This window comes from Electrophorus electricus, chromosome 10 (assembly GCF_013358815.1).
Source record: "Electrophorus electricus isolate fEleEle1 chromosome 10, fEleEle1.pri, whole genome shotgun sequence".
NCBI classification, from domain to species: domain Eukaryota; kingdom Metazoa; phylum Chordata; class Actinopteri; order Gymnotiformes; family Gymnotidae; genus Electrophorus; species Electrophorus electricus.
The window spans coordinates 20,759,481-20,773,821 of record NC_049544.1 but is presented as its reverse complement, the minus strand read 5'-3'; the positions used below and the strand labels follow the sequence as shown (position 1 = coordinate 20,773,821).

The following is a 14,341-nucleotide window of genomic DNA, read 5'->3' as shown; positions in this document are numbered from 1 at the left end:
TCTCTCTCTCCCCCCCCCCCTCTCTCTCTCTCTCTTTCCCCCCCCGAGAGTAGTCCTGTGGGTTTTACCTTCTGATGGAGTGCTGTTATTAAAACACCTGTACATTTTTTTCTTTCCACACCCTGAGCAAGGAGACTTTCACAGCATGAAAGGCCACACATCGTGCCTTTAACCCCTAGCGACGGCACGGTTCCGTGAGGGTGAAGGGGACGCTCGTTAATCTGCTCACAGCATCGCACGCGCATGTTTTTGGTCAAAGGCTTTTCCCAGCAGTCATCACTGGGAATGAGTGAGCAATGGGAATGAGACACTGGGAATGAGACAGCAAATGTAAGCCGTCTAACACCACATTAGCTTTGCATGTACATGCAACACCTTTTAAAATGGCTGTGTAAAACACCGGTTTGGAGGTTATTGAGATGCTAAGAGTAAAAATTCAGTAAAGGTCTTCTATATTCAAAATCAAAATCTAGTTATCATTTCTGAAACATGTTTAAAGGGTTCCTTGTGTAGATATGTACACAAACACGATCTGGGCAGTAGTTTTTGGAGATTCCTATACACAGAGCTCACTAAACACTGGTCATTGGAGAAGGTCACCATAAACTTGAGTCCTGGATGCAACTTTGTTTGTGTCTGCTGTCTGCTTCTGCCGATGGATCCTTCAGTACCGCATGTTTAAACATGGCATGGGGGAGGGAAGATTTTATCCTCACAGTTCATGCACAACCGTGGAATTCGGATTGAACTCCTGGGTAATTCCAACATCGTTTTGTGGTCACAGCAGCAGAGAGCTCTGCCCTGCTCTGGACCCTGGTGGACCCTGGTGCCGTTACCCGCAGTTGGTCAGCATGGAAAAGGCCAGTAACAGTTTGCTATTGACATTCTGCTTATGCGCAGCTCATCTCCGAAATCACTGTAATACGAAGAACGTTCCAAGCGAGAATCAGCAGTTCATTACAACACACTCACTACATGCACGTCAAATTTCTGAGTCATACACACAGACAAGCACCGATCTACAAGCACACCTTCTGGCAGAGTTGTGCTATAACTGCTCAACACAGCCCCAAAATTTTTCTGACAGCTCTCTGATAGGGATTTCCACGCAAAATCGGGTCGCTCACCAATCTAAGCACCGCCCACCAACTACTCATCAATCTACGCACCACCCACTAACTCCCACCGGGCTAAGCACCACCCACTAACTCCCACTAGGCTAAGCACCACCCACTAACTCCCACCGGGCTAAGCACCACCCACTAAGCCCTCAGCAGTGAGCTGCTCCTGCCGCTGATGCTGGTACACGCACTGGTTGCAAAGCAGTCCGGAGAATAGGCTGGAAATGCGAGTGTGTGTGGAGTGTTTGTGCGTGTGTGGCTGAGAAGACTCACCAGGACTCTATTCTCCACCTTGTCTCCTTTGATCTCTAGCTTGACCCTCTTCTTAACCACCAGCTTGGTCTTCCTCCCCACGGCATCCCTAACACTCTCTGCAGCAGGTGGAAAGGAGAAAAAAAAGAGAAAAAAAATGAGCACTCAAGGAGACATAAATAAGTTTTTTCACTGAACCATCAATACAGTCCTGAAAAATGGCTAGTTATCTTAAAAAATAAACTAATCCTTTAAGGAAAACTCATCTGCAGGCCTTACAAATCAGCATCACATCTACTGTCCCTGCTGAGCCAGTGCTACAAAACAAGCACAGCATGCTGTTCTAATTTTAGCAAAAGACTGACATGCAGCGTCCAGCTGCCAGTCCACGACCTCTCCGGATAAACTCCGGAAGAATGAGAACATCAAAACGAAGCAGAAGAACACATCCGCTGCAGGTTTCATCCAAGCTTTCATTTCTATGATGCTGTACTTCCCACCTGCCTGGACAGACACCTGTACCAACACGCTGGCTAGGCTGGAGGCCTGGGATTACGGAGGTTCTCCCTGCACGGCTCAGTGGGGTGTTTGTTCTGCTCATCTTAGGCCAAGAAGGGTCTGGGAATTACCAGACAGCTCCAATCAGGCCTGAAGGAGCCGGCAGAGAGTGGAACAATTCTGCTCCCTTCCAGAGCTGACGTCTGAGAGCCTCTGAGAGGAAACGAAGCTTATCCCGATATCGCAACGCAGGGAGAAGCCTCTCTCCATAATGTAGTCACCTCATCAAGAGCTTCTCCACCCTTCTGCTCCAGAGCCTCTCCACCACTCACCACTCCACCACTCACGGGAAGACACTCACGGGAGAAGCGAGCTCCGTCTGCAGCGATGCCACAGGCCCGATTCTTGAAGCTGTTTCAAGAATGCAGAAGTGGCTTCCCGGTGGGTAACAGTGAGTCTCCACCGAGTGGAGAGAGTTTGAGTGTGTGCGGATGCACCTCCGCAAAACACCGTGTGAAACTTCAGATTAGAAGGCTGGCCAAATGCCTGAGACAGGAGGCCGATTAACCACACACATGCAGCCTGTAACAAGACAGCACACTGGAAAAGTAAGATAAATGGGACTGAACACACTGATAAGAATCCCAACCCCCCCCCCCACACACAGATACACATCCCCCCAGGTAAGAGCTCTCAACACATCCACTGTACACCAAGAGAACAATGCCCCTCTCTCCCCAGTTGCGTGTTTGGCAAGTCGAACAATACAGCTACTTTCTCTTCCTCCACACACTGACGACTAATTAGCCATTGTCTTACACTGCCCATGATGGCCCGTTTCTACAGTGCTGGGACCGTGTTTGTCTCCTGCTATTCCACTACAGTCATACACTGGCATTTTGGGATTATTAGATGGGATTGGATTGAAGAATGTGTGGATGGATGCATGACATTATGCTTTGTATGCCATGTGTCCCTCCTCCCGGCATTCTGTTGCCTTCCTGAAAGTGATTGACTGAAGCACAAACACAGATGCAGGCACGAGCATACACAAGTCATGGGCACACAGACGCACTCACACAGACTCGTGCACAGACACAGACACGTGCATGCAAAACATCTCCAGTCTTCCTGGGGTTCTTGGGTTTCTACTGGCGGTCACCCTGGATATTACTGGACATTACAGATACTGAAAGGACAAATGGATCTCAGAAGACGCTTCTCTGCTACTTTTGTTTTGTCTTTTACTAACCACACATTCAGCAAAAGTCACACAGACATGCAAGACACGAACATTTCCATTACGGGAAAAGCTGTCGCGAGTTTGCTAGCAGTTCATAACCGTTTGGAGTCTACACGTGCATACACGCACTCTTCTAGGTCTTTACTAATTACAAGCAATCATGACTGCGTTTGAATTGCAGTGGGCTGCAATTCGTCCTCTTGCTGCTCTCAACAAGCACATTGCAGCGAGTGTCACGGAGTTGTCACGCGAATTGTGCACTGTTTGTTCAAATGAACCTGTCGTCGACGTCATCATCATCATCATCATCTCCAGATTTTTTTTTTTAAAGATTTACAGCCCGGCGACGCACCATAAAAAAGACCGTGCGCAACTGTGCGCTGTATGGATAGAGCTATGAAACAGGCGCATCACTTGCGAAATAAACTGTAACATCATAACCTTGCTCAAACCGTATCAGACCGCAATAGCCCGACACATTAAAAGCTAAGGCTTATAAAAACTATTTTGCTTTTTTTTCATATTCTTATTTTACATGTCTTATATTTTAAAAAATCCTGTCAGAGTGCAAATATCTCCCTCATGTCATATTTTTCTCACTTCTAAGGCTTTCGGCACTGGTGTTCTGCCCCACTACCGTCAGGCAAGCGTTGCACACTACAATGAAATCTATCCACTTCGACAATAAAGCGCGCAGAAACAAAATAAAGCCGAGAAAGCAATATCTGCACGCATTTACATTTAAAATCTAAAATCTAACACATATTAGCAAATGCACGAGAAAAAAACCCCCCACACATTACCATAGGAGCAATTGATCATATAGCTCGTTAATGCTCATTATTGTACATAATCGCTGATCCTAGCCACGGTTGTCGCGCGAAATCCTTACCCAGCAGTTCTTTCGGGACATTGGACGTCTCCTCACTCATTTTGCAGTTGGTGCCGGCGATTATTTCCAAACGAAAAAGGACCCGGGCAAACAAAACGAAAACATTAAACACGGGCCAGCGGGGTGAAACGTGCTCTGCCTGGTATCAGGTGCGGCTTCGGACGCTCGTCTACGCGCTTTGCTCGACCCGCGGCGCAGTCGCTCCGCGCGTGCTCCGGGACATCTCCTGCTCGTCGCCGCCTCGGTAAGGGCAGGACCGGGAGAATCGCGCATCGAGACCCACACCGGCAGCGAAATCAAAAAATCCACTCGCTCGAAAGCTTGCGTGGAGCCGTCCGCTCCACCCGCGAGAACGCGCTGCCGGAAGACACACACACATACACACAGACACACACGCGCCCTTCTACCACACGGACAGAACGGTTCGCCCCTCCTCTCGCTACGTCCGCTAAACTACAAATCACGGCGCTCGAACGGGCTGGGAAAGATGAAATATCGGTAACGGTGAAAGGTCGCCATCTACTGGTAGTAGTAAGCTGTAGCGCAGAAGCACCCAACTCAAAGACTAAGAAATACCTTGTTTCACCTACTCTTGCATGATACTGTTGGGAAAGACGGTATAATAGCTATTGACCACTAGAGGGAAATACAGGCTCTAATTTCATACTTGCACGGTAAGCTGGTCCCATTTCAGTCTCTGGACAGGTCGCAGAAGGCACTATTCTGCACAGACTGTCCAGAAAATGTATTTCTAATGTATTGACATATATTACAATGTAATTAAATGCATTATATGAAGTTTGGTTGCCAGTAACTCTGTATAAACCTGTATAAACCATGCTTAGTATTTATTTCGAGCATTGTGTGGGGAGTTTTTAGTTGCGAAGCGCTCCATGCTCCTGACTTGTAACTTACTCATTCACTCACTCACGTTTAACATGCTATTAGCACTTAAATAGCTTTGAAGCCTTGCATCAATTCGTTTTTATTTAAACACGAATTGATTATTTCCGCTACCTTTATTGACCACTAAAGGCAGGATAAAGTCAAATTTCACTGTTACGCTTATGACGATCGCGGGTTCAGTAAGTAGCTGACATCATGACGAGTCAGATTTTAACATTCACACCCTCGAAGGCATAAGTTGCAAGACGATGTTCCATCCATTTTACTTAGTCATGTAAGGGTGAGCAGTGATCTCTAAGCTGGTCGCACAGGACGAACCAATGCTTGTGAAGAGCCAGTGCATGTGACTAATCAGCGCGTGGGACAAATTAGCGCAAAGTGGTGAACTAGTGCATGTAACAAGCCAGCACGAGGGAAGTACCTGTGTCTGGAACACGGCTGAGGCCAAAGTGGGCGGATTTGTCTTAAATGTTAATGCCACTCATAGATTGAACAACTTCAGTCCTGGATTCCTGTTTAAGAGTTGTGGAAAAACCCACAAATTCTATTGAAGCTCCTAGTCATTTCCTCTCAAATTTATGACATGAGTTAGTGGTATTGGGTTATGCAAAATATACAAGCAACATGCAGACATATTTCCAGGAAACTGAGTGGAGACCTTTTGCCTTACATGAAAAATAGAACAGTTTCTTTCTATTTATCATTCGCGAGACACGCATCCAGTTATAATCCAGAAGAGGGATTCTATACCTAGGTGGTCGAAACACTTAATGGAGGAAGATTCATTACCTTTTGATCTCCATCATTACATACCTGAAAAATGCCCTTTTATTATATAGCTTTTTAATTAATAGCATAGATGGATGGAACAATAATTGCTTCATCTTGAAAAGGTATAATTTAACATCTGTGTTAAATATCTTTTCACTCAACGCAGATTTGCACCTTACTGCTCATTTTATGTCTCTGACTGGCAACAGCTCTCTCTCTCTCTCTCTCTCTCTCTCTCTCTCTCTCTCTCTGTTTGTTTTTCGCATTGCCAATGTGAGGTATCGGTTTTCTCCAGTTGTCCTGGCTCCAAAGGCGCTACTCTGCTTTCGGGAGAGCGAATGAGAACACAGGGCTCACTGTTCTAAGTTTCGCTGGAGTGAGATATCCGCTAATGGATAGCCAGCACATCAGCCTCGCTGTCACAGGGACACCGAGCAGCACATCCAGTCTCCACATACCACAGTGTGCTCACAGCTGCTGGGAAGAGGATCCAAAGTTTCCAGGCGTCGTGAAACAGAAAACGAACGTCTGCACGGTGCTGGACAGCATGAGGTGAATCACATTGTCTGAGAGGTCAGTGGCGAGTGTCTGCTTGTGCGTGTGATGAAAACGCAGCTATTCCTGAGAGAGGCTTGCTTGGCATGAGCTCCTTTGGCCTACGGCCCGCTGACCCCATTGGCCCGTGCCCGCATCTTCCTGGGGAAATTCCCCCCACAAAGGTCTTTCACTTGTCCCCCAGTCTTGCTTTTGAGCAAACAGGTCTCAGACCGAAATGCCTGTGAAGAAAAAAGTTTATTTTCCCAATCAACAATAAAAAAATAACTAGGTTTGGTGAGGACATGGAGTTCCCCCCGCTGAAACAGACGGCGGTGCTAGTGGCTTTTGAAGCATCAACTGAAAGCTAAATAATGGAATGAGGGAGAGAAATAGAGCAAGAAAGACAAACAGACAAAGGGAGAGACAGACATAAAGACGCTGCATTTTTAAACAGAAATGATTCAGGACAGCATCATGAAATGACAATGCTGCTACCTCCCTGTAAATCCCTCTTAGATGCAAAAGTGAACCTTTTCCACTAATATGATTCCGTTTATGGTCGGTATGCCCTTCTGGAATGACTTCTGTATATGTGTTACATGGATAGTTAGCATCAACCAAGGTATAGCAGTGGTGGCTCAGTGGTTAAGGTACTTGACTAGTAATCTGAAGGTAATCTCACTACTGCCAAGTTGCCGCTGTTGGACCCCTGAACAAGATCCTTAAACCTCAATTGCTCAAGCAGTATTCAATCTTAATTGTAAGTCACATTGGATGAAAGTGTCAGCTAAATGCTGTAAATGTAGCCAGCATCAATGTTTAACACTCATTGTTCACTAAACATATTCTTAGAGGCTGGGACCCTCTCTCTCTCTCTCTCTCTCTCTCTCTCTCTCTCTCTTTCACTTTCCCAAACTCTCACCCACATACATACGCATGTGGTGTAATCAATTAAACCTAAGGGCAGTTTAAAAGTTAATTTCCATGTGTAATTCACCATTAGTGACTTAGTGAAGCTATTCATTATTTCAGCTACATCTGTGTCTATTCAGAAATGTAATTATTAATTAGCAGACCTACTGCAGCTGTTCTCTGTAAACATTCTGGTTTTCTAAAAGGTCATTTGTACTAAATATTTTGCTACAATTTGACATCAACAGTCTTATGAAAGACATTGTGCAAACAGTCACCCTGTTGTTTTCTTGTGACTTTCCTTTTTGGGAAAAACCCAGCACTATGTTTCAGTAATTGTGTAGATATTAGTTCATCCTATACAGCAGAGAATATTGCAGTTCTACCTAACTGCTTATGCAAACAGAGTTGCAATGTAAATCCCCAGTGTTTCTCTAGAACACTCAATCAACTTTGCCCCCTGTAACAGCCCGAGTGCCGTAGGGCGAGTGGCAGGACGCACAGACTCCTTTGACGCGGACAGACATTTATTAACACAGAACGAAAACAATGATGGCACTCACACATGACATAAACGGTGAACATCTACATACATATAACTAGTGTGAACAAAGACAACCATTTACAAAGACAAACATATCAAAGACCCACAGCAGTGCACTCCACGACACAGGTTTATATACACACAGACAAAACACTAACCCTGTGCAGGTTTGGTCACAAATAAACAGAGATCCTCCCACTGCACGTGGCGGGCCAACCAGGCGAGCGTTTCCGTGACAGAACCCCCCTCCCAAAGAGCGTGGCTCTCGATGCGTCCGTCCAATGAACGCGAACCTCTGGACGCCGTGTACACGTAAACACAGACACAGCACGGCAGTGCCCGGCGCCCACCCGGTACCAGGTGGGCCAGGTGCCGCCAGCAAGGGAGACCTCGCGGCGAGAGGGAGAAAGGCAGCTTACTTGCCTCTCTCAGGGTAGTACACTCTCAACGACGTTGCGCCTACAAAAACACAAGACACAAACACAGACACACAATAGCGCCCACACACAAACATATAAGCCGCTGTGACATGTACACGGCGCCCGGAGGTTCACATTCATTGGACGGACGCGTCGGGGGCCACGCCCCTTGGGAGGGGGTTCTGTCACAGAACGCTCGCCTCCTGCGAATCACGGCGTTTGAGCCGCCACGTGACTTGGGAGGATCTTTGTTTGTGGCCACGCTTACACACACCTGCACCATGTCTTGTCTGTGTTTTTAAAGCCGTGTCAGTGTGTGCAGTGCGTTGTACATTGTCAATGTAGCGTGTGAATTGTAGCTCTATGTATCAGTCTATGTTTGTGTAATATGGTGTTAAATTTTAGAAGTGTTTAGTGTGCTTGTATTCATTGTGTTTATACGTGAGTGCCAATGTTTTATGTTAATAAATGTTTGTCCACGTCGCTGGAGTCTGAGAGTCCGAGAGGCACTCGGGCCGCCACGCGTTACACCCCCAAAATTAAAGCACCTAAAAGGATTAGATTCCTCATCGTATACTTACCAGAAGCAACACAATTTTGAGAGGCGTGATACAATTATGTTTTTCTTATTAACAGTCACCTCGTAGCTCTTTAAAGCAAAGCCTGTTACTGATCTGTAATGTCTAAAATGTGCCATGCTGGAATTTCCAATTACTCTGTTGACTCTCCCATGTGAGAGAATGTGGGGGAAAATGTTCTAGAGTATGTCAATCTGTGAGTGAAAGGCAAAGTGAAGCACGATGCAAATTGGTCAAAAGGAAATGACGTATAAAACATAAACCTTCTCTCTCACTCACAGACGAGTGACTAGCCAATGAGCACATTCACACGTCAGCACAAGAAGTGTACAGGCTGTGATCCATCAGTGTCGGGGCTGTGATCTAGTAGTGGGGGGTTGTGATTGAGTAGTTGAGGACTGTTGCATTGTTTGACACCAGAGTGATACTGTAACATCAGCTAGCTAATCAGGACTCTTGAATGTAACCACTTGTCACGATCAGTCCTTTCCATTTTCCGTGTTCTGTGTTTTCGCTGTCTTGTGTTTAGCACTGTTCCATAGTTTCGTTTTGTCCTCACCTTGTTTGATTGCTTACACCTGTCCCTCATTTCTAGTTTTGTGAAGTTCATGTATTTAAACCCTGTTGTGTAGCTTGGTCGTGGCTGTTCATTTGAGTGATTTGTGGATCATTTAATTTTTTAATGTGTTTAGTTCATTGATGGTTGTATGTATTTTTGAATCATTGTGTTTGTTCTCCTAGCCTTAGCCCCGAGTTTTCCCTAGTCTTTTGTTATAGCCTGATTTCCGTTTGCTTTTGTGTATTCGTTTTGTTTACTCATGTATCCCCGTTCTCTCCGTGTTGGCTCTATGACCCTGGACTACAACCACTCTGATTTTGGATTTGCCCTGAATAAATCTCACTCTTCTCAGCACATGCATCCACCTCCTTACTGCTCAATGTTACACCATCAAGGAAAACAAACCAGGATGGTTCAGTTCTAACTGCAGTAAGAATATAGGTAAATATTTTACAGGATGTGTTAAAAAAATAAAAATGTCGTTGTTTAGAGCCTTCAGACATAACTCTGCATGGGGCCCCAGAAATGCAAACTCTGTCCCTGCCACTAGTGTGGGTTTTCACCACACTGGTTCAAACATTTTGGCAAGCTCTCCTTTCCCATTTAAACTGGATGCTTTAGGAAAAGGTATCTTCCCTGGAGAGAAGACATAATTCCAGTATTTCCTGTGAGATGCCCTGGACAGAGCCAGGGTGATGTAGATACATCACAGACACAAAGATGTCAGATAGGATCAAGAGCTGAATCATCATGAGTACTGTATCAAAGAGCATAGAAGCTTTCCTGCCAGGATGAATTGCTATGGACTGGGAAACAATGGTCTTGGGATAAATTTAGGTCAACACTTGAGCAATATGATTTAGTCCAGATGCACAAAAGTTAGTATAGATGCAAAAGAAAAACACTTCACAGTATGTAGCTTGTTATATTTATTTCAGGAATGTAAAAAAAAAATAAAATAAGTTCTGTGATTTTGTGCTAAATATACTAATTCCACAGCCAGATCTTGGTTCCCATCACAGGCAACATTTGGTGAGCAGATGGGCAATTCTTCTTGTTCTACAGTGAACTTCTCAATCAAGAAATCAATCAGGACCGATATATAAAGTGCGTTCTTATTAAAGACACGAAAGGCTACAGTTTGCTGTGTGCTTTACACTGATCTGATATTGTTTAGTTAACTTATTCGGTTTTCTTGGTATGTACTCAGGATAGAAAATAAATAGCTATACGAAAAACACATTCAAGATCAGCTACAACTTGGCTGGTTGGATAACAAAGGATAAACTATCGATAAATTATGTTAAAGAAACTACAACTTAATAAAAACCTAAACTGGCTTTTTAAATTAAATATCTTTACAGAACCTGTAAGCCTTTTCAAACTGCGTTAAAATTCTATCGATCTTTCCCTTGGCGCCGCGGAGGCCCGATATACGAAGAATCTCCGGTAATTTTGCCAACTGATGTTTGTGCGCTGTTACAATCCAACTCTTAACATCGAGAAGCAGCGTAAATCTCTGGAGACGGTCCGGCCGCCCGTCATGGTTGAGCAATTGGACGAATCTACTCAGTTTTCTCATCTTCAGTTTTGCATGGGAGAAGAATCCCTGCAGGACGTCCCTGAGCAAGGCTTCACGCTCTGGATGGATTAAAGAAGAAAGAGGTCAAGAAAGCTGGTCATTTGGCAAACGGTAATAATGAACAAGTATGAAAACATACTTCCATCCTTAAGATCTGTACATGCTGTACAAACATTGTCGTGCCAACTTTTCCCTCTGAGAAGAACCGGAAGCTGACCGCAGTCCGTGTGGTTCACGCACCGCGCGCACGAAGAGACCACTGCCGAAAATGTTCCTCGCGGACATCTCTCGCATTCCGTGTTCCTGTGTACGGTACCTGTGTGCACATTTTACCGACGTTATACCAGAATGCCGAGAATAAACACGCTGTTATACAATGAAAAGCCGTTGTTTCTTTTCTCTTCTACAAATACCTATCTGCTTGGCGCCGAAACCAGAAGGACACTGGGTGTGCTTTACGCAGAAGTCATGAAGCCTGTAATAACCTTCTTTACACTCACACACTATGTTCCTTGTAGGTGAACATTGCTCTTTAACAATCTGGTTTCTATTACAGATATTTGTGCAGTACAGACATTTTGGCAAGTAATTCCAAAACTGCGTGAAGTGGTTCGTTGGACATGACAAGCAAACTGTGTCTTTCGTGGCAGTGCAGAACGCGTGCATGTACGTTCCCGGCGGGCAGAGACTACAGGTAAGCGTGACACTCATAACCGCGTCCACGTGCGCGTAGGTCGGAATCACCGTTTGCGTTGTACCGCTGTGCGTCAGGAACAGCACCACAGCCAGAGACAACTGTAAAGCAAGATCAAAGCACAAGTAGCAGTTATTTAATTATTTCGATACCAGCCTGATACTTCATTACAAACAGTAAATTGTTTCTTTAGAAATGATGACTTCAATTGGCCGACGTTTCTGCGGAGGTCTGTGCTTACCATGTTGCTTTGTCGAGCCCTTGGAGACAAAAAGATCAAGGGCTTCGTTTACTTTTATTTTCATCCATCTAGGTGGGTGGTTACAATCGTGGGTAGCATTGAGGCGGCTTATTTCAAACTGTCTTCAGGAATAAACAGACGAAACAGAAGTACCTTCAGAAGCACTGCTTTGCCCGTTTTTATCTGCCAATTTAATTATTTACCCTTTAGTTTAAAAATAATAAACAGATTAGTAACTTAGCGCATATTATCGACGCCTATTAAAATCCGTTTATTCATGTATTATCAAACACTGTATATACTCAGTACCGAGAGAAAATCTCATCTGACTGTGATAATATTTGTTAGATAGAAAAACACAAATTTGCAAGACCTTGTACTATTGGTTTGTGAAACTATTTGTGGGGGTCTGGAGGAACTGGATTGATGCCCTGCCGGTGACAACCTAGTTATATTATTATACACATTATATTTTATTAATGAACTTGCACAGAAAATTAAATAATGACTCGTTGCCCATTAAGTTACATGATATGTTAAGTGAATAATTCATCTTCGCTTAATGCCATTCAAAATAATTCAATTCAAATGTTGAAAGCAACATTTACACCAAGATGATTCACGCGATGGAAGTTATTTTTCTTATTCTCCCAATTCAAAAAAGGCTCTTACGCGTGAATACAGTCACACCAGTCATATTACATCAGCATTGAGTTATTTGATTAAATTTGATAGGCAACTTGTGTAATTAGCATATTTAATGCGAATTCAAAAGGCACAGTTAGGTTAACCGTGTCTGTACAACAATCTTGATAATCAAGTCCTCAAGAACAGTTTTCCCGTTGTTCTATCTGCTGTGCTTTAAAAAAGAAGCCAATAATTCTGGATGGCTCTGGACATGCATGTGTGCACAGGTCTTTGCCACAAGTTACTTAGTTTAGGCGATTTAGTTTATGATTTGTGTAACTGTATTATTTATTAAAAATCAATATTGTTTATTTGTTTTGTATGTTAATCTATTTTGCAGGATATTTTGAATCGTTCAAGACTTTGATTCAGGAACTGCAAGGAGAACCTGTCACGTTGTGGCCCCGCCCCCTCCTCAAACGCCTTGGTGTGTGTGTTCGTGTGTGTTGCCACGCCCTCTCGTGTCGTCCACCTGTTCCGTGTTATGTGTAATCGTCTTGGGTGTGTATGTCTCGTGTGTCGGTGTTTGAGCTTTGTTGTATGTTTTGCATGTTCACAAAACTAAAAATGTGTTTCATCGTGCCTCGTCCCCGCATCCTGCTAATCCTCACAGCGTCATAGAACCGAGCACGTGTAGCTGCACTGTAAACACGATCCTTTTCACTGCGTTTAATTTTCACTTCCTACACACCTCAAACAAAACTATAATTTAGACATCTCTTTCACACGCACACACGTACACATCGTTTTATCTAAAGGTCACGTGCTCTTACTAATGTTATCTGAACAATAAAAGGATTGCCATCATGTTGAGGATGTACCACTAGAATCACTTCCTTGGAGGTGGTTACTGTAAACGGTCATCTCTGTCACAGTAACATTAGAGGAAATCAAATCTGAAAGGTCATGGTTCCAGAGACATGCAATGGAAAATGTTATGGGTGTAAACGATATCTCTAAGCTGCTCTTTCATGAGAACCAGATTTCCCAAAAAAAAGGTCTTAAGCAAGAACTATCCAAAAATACATTTTAAAAAAGTTTTAAAAACCTTTGATGGGTAATAAAGGTCCGGTCCTGCCAGCACCGGCTGTTTCATTAAGAGCTACCAGTGTGTTTGGAAAAGCCGCCTCATCTGAAGCAGGGCTCAGTCTTTTGATCCTCTCACAATGGTTCCAATACGCAGGAGTATGTCAGTCGTGTGGAGACCAATGGAAGAACAACCATCTGGAGGGAGCTGGACAGATATTCATTCACCTGAATGAGTTACACAGAGGGAGAAAACAAAAGACCAAAGAGCTATCATCACAGCGAGCGTCCAAGACTCATCACATGAGCATCATTACTGTGGGAAAGTAACGCAAGTCACACAAATTTTTGTTGTTGGTTATGCCTTTGTTCAGGGAATGGACATTTGACAAACTGTGCACGTTTTTTAAAACAGTACCGTGAACACGATCGCAATGCCTGGATTTAAAGGTGAAAACATGGTTAATGGGAGTCATGATGAGATGAACACTACAAAAGGGTTTTGAAGTTTTCTTGTGAACAGTTTGGGATTTTTTTATCTATTGATTTCCTCACACTGTTCATTTTGTTAAGACACATATTCGCTTTACATACTAGCCCAAACCAGTATGTACAGCTGCTATTCTTCCTTTGATGGGCCAATCAAATCAATGAATTAACCATTTAAACCTGCCCCCCCACCTGTAACGCAGCCAGTGTCCATAATGCAGCCAGTGAGTCAGTAACCAATTGCATTGGCTCATGAGTCAGCATGACAGCTGTGTTAGACACTTAAAGCCATTTCCTCTTTCTGAATATGTTTTCGCTTTTGTGAGGGGAAGAGAAGCCCAGGTTTCAGATCAGCAGCACATGGAGGCAACACATGCTCGCTCCTGAGCC

At 44.1% G+C, this 14,341-nt stretch overlaps 2 protein-coding genes across 9 annotated transcripts in view; both read right to left on the bottom strand.

Annotated features, from left to right (window-relative positions):
* LOC113587061 (F-actin-uncapping protein LRRC16A) overlaps positions 1–4,416 on the bottom strand; it is a 72,268-nt gene extending 67,852 nt beyond the window's left edge. For 3 of the 5 annotated variants that reach the window (XR_003411691.2, XM_027025562.2, XM_035530633.1), the window contains exons 1-2: positions 4,007–4,415; positions 1,395–1,492 (exon numbers count right to left, since the gene is read on the bottom strand). Coding sequence is in view for 4 of the 5 variants with exons in the window: in XM_027025562.2 (XP_026881363.2) it covers positions 1,395–1,492; positions 4,007–4,046 (138 nt within the window). In the remaining variant the exon portion in view is untranslated. Of the gene's footprint in view, positions 1–1,394; positions 1,493–4,006 lie in introns of all 5 variants that reach the window. The other 2 variants (XM_027025560.2, XM_027025561.2) reach the window with 1 other exon arrangement.
* Positions 4,417–10,165: 5,749 nt separating this feature from the next.
* Positions 10,166–11,818, bottom strand: LOC113587069 (tumor necrosis factor receptor superfamily member 11B-like). Of its 4 annotated transcripts, none has more exons than XM_027025571.2 (4): positions 11,750–11,818; positions 11,228–11,609; positions 10,954–11,130; positions 10,166–10,873 (listed from the first exon to the last, which is right to left on the bottom strand). In XM_027025571.2, the coding sequence occupies exons 1-4, from the start codon at positions 11,750–11,752 to the stop codon at positions 10,581–10,583; spliced, it is 855 nt and encodes a 284-aa protein (XP_026881372.2). In that variant the 5' UTR covers positions 11,753–11,818; the 3' UTR covers positions 10,166–10,580. The 4 variants fall into 4 exon arrangements, with proteins under 4 accessions (XP_026881372.2, XP_026881373.2, XP_026881374.2 ...); XM_027025572.2 differs by having other exon boundaries at positions 11,315–11,609; XM_027025573.2 differs by having other exon boundaries at positions 11,390–11,609.
* Positions 11,819–14,341: the final 2,523 nt, after the last annotated feature.

Excerpts from the sequence above, each read along its gene's own strand:
- LOC113587069 (XM_027025571.2), bottom strand. Across the intron at positions 11,131-11,227 it reads TTTCGGCGCCAAGCAGATAG|GTACCGTACACAGGAACACG; the intron begins GTATTTGTAGAA and ends ATGTGCACACAG. Across the intron at positions 10,874-10,953 it reads TACAGATCTTAAGGATGGAA|AGCGTGAAGCCTTGCTCAGG; the intron begins GTATGTTTTCAT and ends TAATCCATCCAG.